At 39.4% G+C, this 3552-nt stretch overlaps 1 protein-coding gene across 1 annotated transcript; it reads right to left on the bottom strand.

Moving 5' to 3' along the window:
* Positions 1–339: 339 nt before the first annotated feature.
* Positions 340–1184, bottom strand: LOC133821762 (uncharacterized). Its single transcript, XM_062253906.1, has 2 exons — positions 913–1184; positions 340–829 (listed from the first exon to the last, which is right to left on the bottom strand). The coding sequence occupies exons 1-2, from the start codon at positions 1053–1055 to the stop codon at positions 340–342; spliced, it is 633 nt and encodes a 210-aa protein (XP_062109890.1). The 5' UTR covers positions 1056–1184.
* Positions 1185–3552: the final 2368 nt, after the last annotated feature.

The raw sequence follows: 3552 nt of genomic DNA, 5'->3' as shown, positions 1-3552 counted from the left end.
GTCGTTTCGATTAACAAAGTCCATTAATACACAAATATAAAGAGTAACAAAGTCCATTAATACACAAATAAAAAGAGTAACAAAGTCCATCAATACACAAATAAAAAGAGTAACAAAGACCATTAGTACCCAAATAAAAAGTTTAACATTGATGCCATAAATTTCAAACACGAACTTTACAAGTTGCCCTATTATGGCATAGACCTCCACAAGTGCTGCACTTGCGTGGAACAACCAATTTATCTCCATTGGAAGGATGGCGTTTCGTCTTAGGCCTACCTTGTTTCTTCTTTGGACGACCAACCGGGTTTTTCTGCGCAGGTGTTCTCACTGTTATTGTCATAATGTCATGTGGAACAATCCACTCTTTTGCTCGTTACCAGTAGGATATATAGATTCTATGTAAGAGGACCTCCATGTCTCAATTTTATAGTAATCTGAACACAACGAATAAAAGTTCACCCCTCGCTTAAGGGATCCAGATAGTGCATGAGCACATGGGATACCAATAATCTGAAACACGCCGCATGTGCATGTCTTATTCAGGAGGTCGACTTCACCATTCAGCTCACCATCTAACACACGGAACTCATGCCTCCCTATTGCATAAGGAATCAAGAATCGAGCTTTCTCAGCCATATCCACCAAATTTTTCTCATAGGTCGGTGCAAGAGTGGTAGTTGTCTTCTCGCTAGTTTCTCTCCTATTACAGAACCAGGACTGTAGTGTGAAGCGAATAAATTCGACGAATGTAGTTATCGGAAAGCTCCTAGCGTCCCGGGTCTTATTGTTGAAACTTTCAGCGTAATTGCTTGTCATTATATTATACCTAGTATCCAGGAAAACTAAAATTTAATAGTAACATACATTTAGAAGATTTCATAAATTAAAATACAATTGACAATGACATACCTATTTCCAGGAAAGTAAGCACGGGACCACTTATCAAAACCCATTCCTTCTAGGTATTGAGCAATGGCTGGGTCTTTTGATTTGATTTTTTCGAAGTTAGCGTGGAACTCGAATTTCCTAAAAACATATGCCGCATTATACATCAACACATGACAAGGATCAGTCTAGAATTTAGCAACCACATTCATACTAATGTGGTGGTAGCAAGCACCGTGATAGGCATCGGGGAAAATAGTTTCCAAGGCATGTGTAATACTTGCATGCCTGTCAGATACAAACGTCAGGTCCTCGACTTCCCCAATCACTTCTTTTATCTTTGACATGAAATACTTCCAAGAATCATGATTCTCACTATCCACAATACCAAATGCAAATGGATATAGATGGTTATTTGCATCCAGCGCGACTGCACATAACATCTGCCCACCGTATTTTGTCTTTAAAAAGGTACCGTCCACACATAACACAGGACGACATGTACGAAACCCTCTTCTACTAACTCTGAGTGAGAAAAAGCAATATTTGAATCGATCTTCCTCAGTGACAAAATCTGTCAACGTCCCGGGATTTTTCTGTTGAAGCATGAACAGGTACGATGGTAACTTCTGGTAGGATGCTTCCAGTGTCCCTCTGACATAAGAAAGAGCCTTCTCTCGGCATCTCCAAGCTTTTCCATATGACAACTCAATGCCATAATCATTCTTAATGTCCTCTCTTATGTTGTTTGCCATGTACGCATTCGATCCAGTCTGATATTTTTTCTTTATGCAATGACCAATAACCCAAGGTGCAGCTTGGCGATGGCCTTTATGTCGGAGGTCAAGTGAGCAAGTGTGTTTGTTGGTGAAACGAGTTATCTCGAACATATCAGATTTAGGAATTCTCTTCCCCCTCAATCTCCACCCACAATCAGGATCCTTGCAAGTGATATACCAAACTTCAGTACCTGACTTCTTCACCACAAACTCGAAGTTCTGCTTCATTGCATACAAGTGTGCCTTCGTCTTCAACTCTAACTTGTTCTCAAAAACTTTCCCAACTTCTATTACTCCACAACTCACCCCAGATAACGTGGGGATAACATAAGAGGGGCATGGTATATCTTCAGCAGTATACGCTGGAGAACTCCATCTATTTCCATCATCTTGTGTAGTTGGACGACTGCTCTCTGATCCAGCAGTCCTCCGTCCTTGGCTTTCTTGACGACTTGGAAATGGTCGTACATTTAAATTATCTACTTGAACCACATGTAGCATCGACAACTGATCCTCTGAGTTATCATCAGAACTACTGCACCCCTCAACTCTTTCATCATCATCACCAAAAAGGGCAACTGGATCGTCATTGACATAAGGCTCATACTCATACCCATCATCATGCGGGAGATTTGTTGGGGGAAAAAAAGTTTCATTATGACTAGGACCTCCCATGCATACACTTGGCCCAGTAGCTGTTTGTGGAATAGTCGTGCATGATTGATTATGATTTTCCATATTAACACTCGCTCTAGGAGATGGATCAATAAGAGCAATGTTCTTTGCAATCGAACTAACGTATAAAGGAACCCGATGTTTTAAGGACTTTGAATTTTCAAGAATAAGAGCACTAACTCCTTCATCATCTGTGATTTCAATGGGATCTACACTAAAATCATTGCATGTAAACGGCACTTCCAACTTTAAGTCAAACAATGACCTATCCACTTTCAACTTTGAATACAACTTCTCCAATAATTCTATGTAACCAACATCAATTGGTACATGTATTATAGTGTTCGAACCAGCTTTGAAATTCCATTTTTCTCCTTTCTGTTCCCAAACACCGTTGTAAGAAACAATTATATTAACTCTGGAACCTGCAAATTTACAAAAAAAAAAACATAAGAAAATTATAAAAATAAAGTGTAATCTATGAAGAATCGATGGTAAATTGATGCCTATGAAAATCTGTATTGTAGTTCAAAATCGATGCATCATCGATGCTGATGGTTGCCATTTCGATGCCACATCGATGCCTTACCGACGCTGAACCAAATAAACATATATGACATCGATTCAACATCGATACATCATCGAAACCACCATCGATACATCATCGATACCAACATCGAAATTATATATTTGCCTCAGTATCGAAATGGCATCGATGTACCATCGAAATGTCATCGATGCCATATATGTTTATTTGGTTCAGCGTCGATGTTACATCGATGCCACATCGATGCTACATCGACGCTGAACGAAATAAACATATATGGCATCGATGGCATTTCGATACACCATCGATATTACATCGATACTAACGTCGAAATTCGCCTCAGTATCGATATGGCATCGATGTAGAATCGATGTGGCATCGATGCTGATGGTTGCCCTATGTATGCGATTCAATTTCGATGTAATATCGATGCCACATTGATGCCATATCGATGCCATATCGACGCTGAACCAAATCAACATATATGACATCGATTCAACATCGATACACCATCGATATTACATCGAAAATATCATCTAATTTAGATGTTCGCATTAGCATCGACATGGAATCGATGGGGAATCGATGGAGCATCGATGTACTATCGATTTTGGAAATCTCAGATCCGAAGAACAGTTCAAAAGTTGCAGAAAAAAATACAAA

This window comes from Humulus lupulus, chromosome 3, assembly GCF_963169125.1.
Source record: "Humulus lupulus chromosome 3, drHumLupu1.1, whole genome shotgun sequence".
In the NCBI taxonomy this organism is placed as follows: domain Eukaryota; kingdom Viridiplantae; phylum Streptophyta; class Magnoliopsida; order Rosales; family Cannabaceae; genus Humulus; species Humulus lupulus.
Note: the sequence above shows the minus strand (reverse complement) of the source record. Positions and strands in the feature narration are given on the sequence as shown.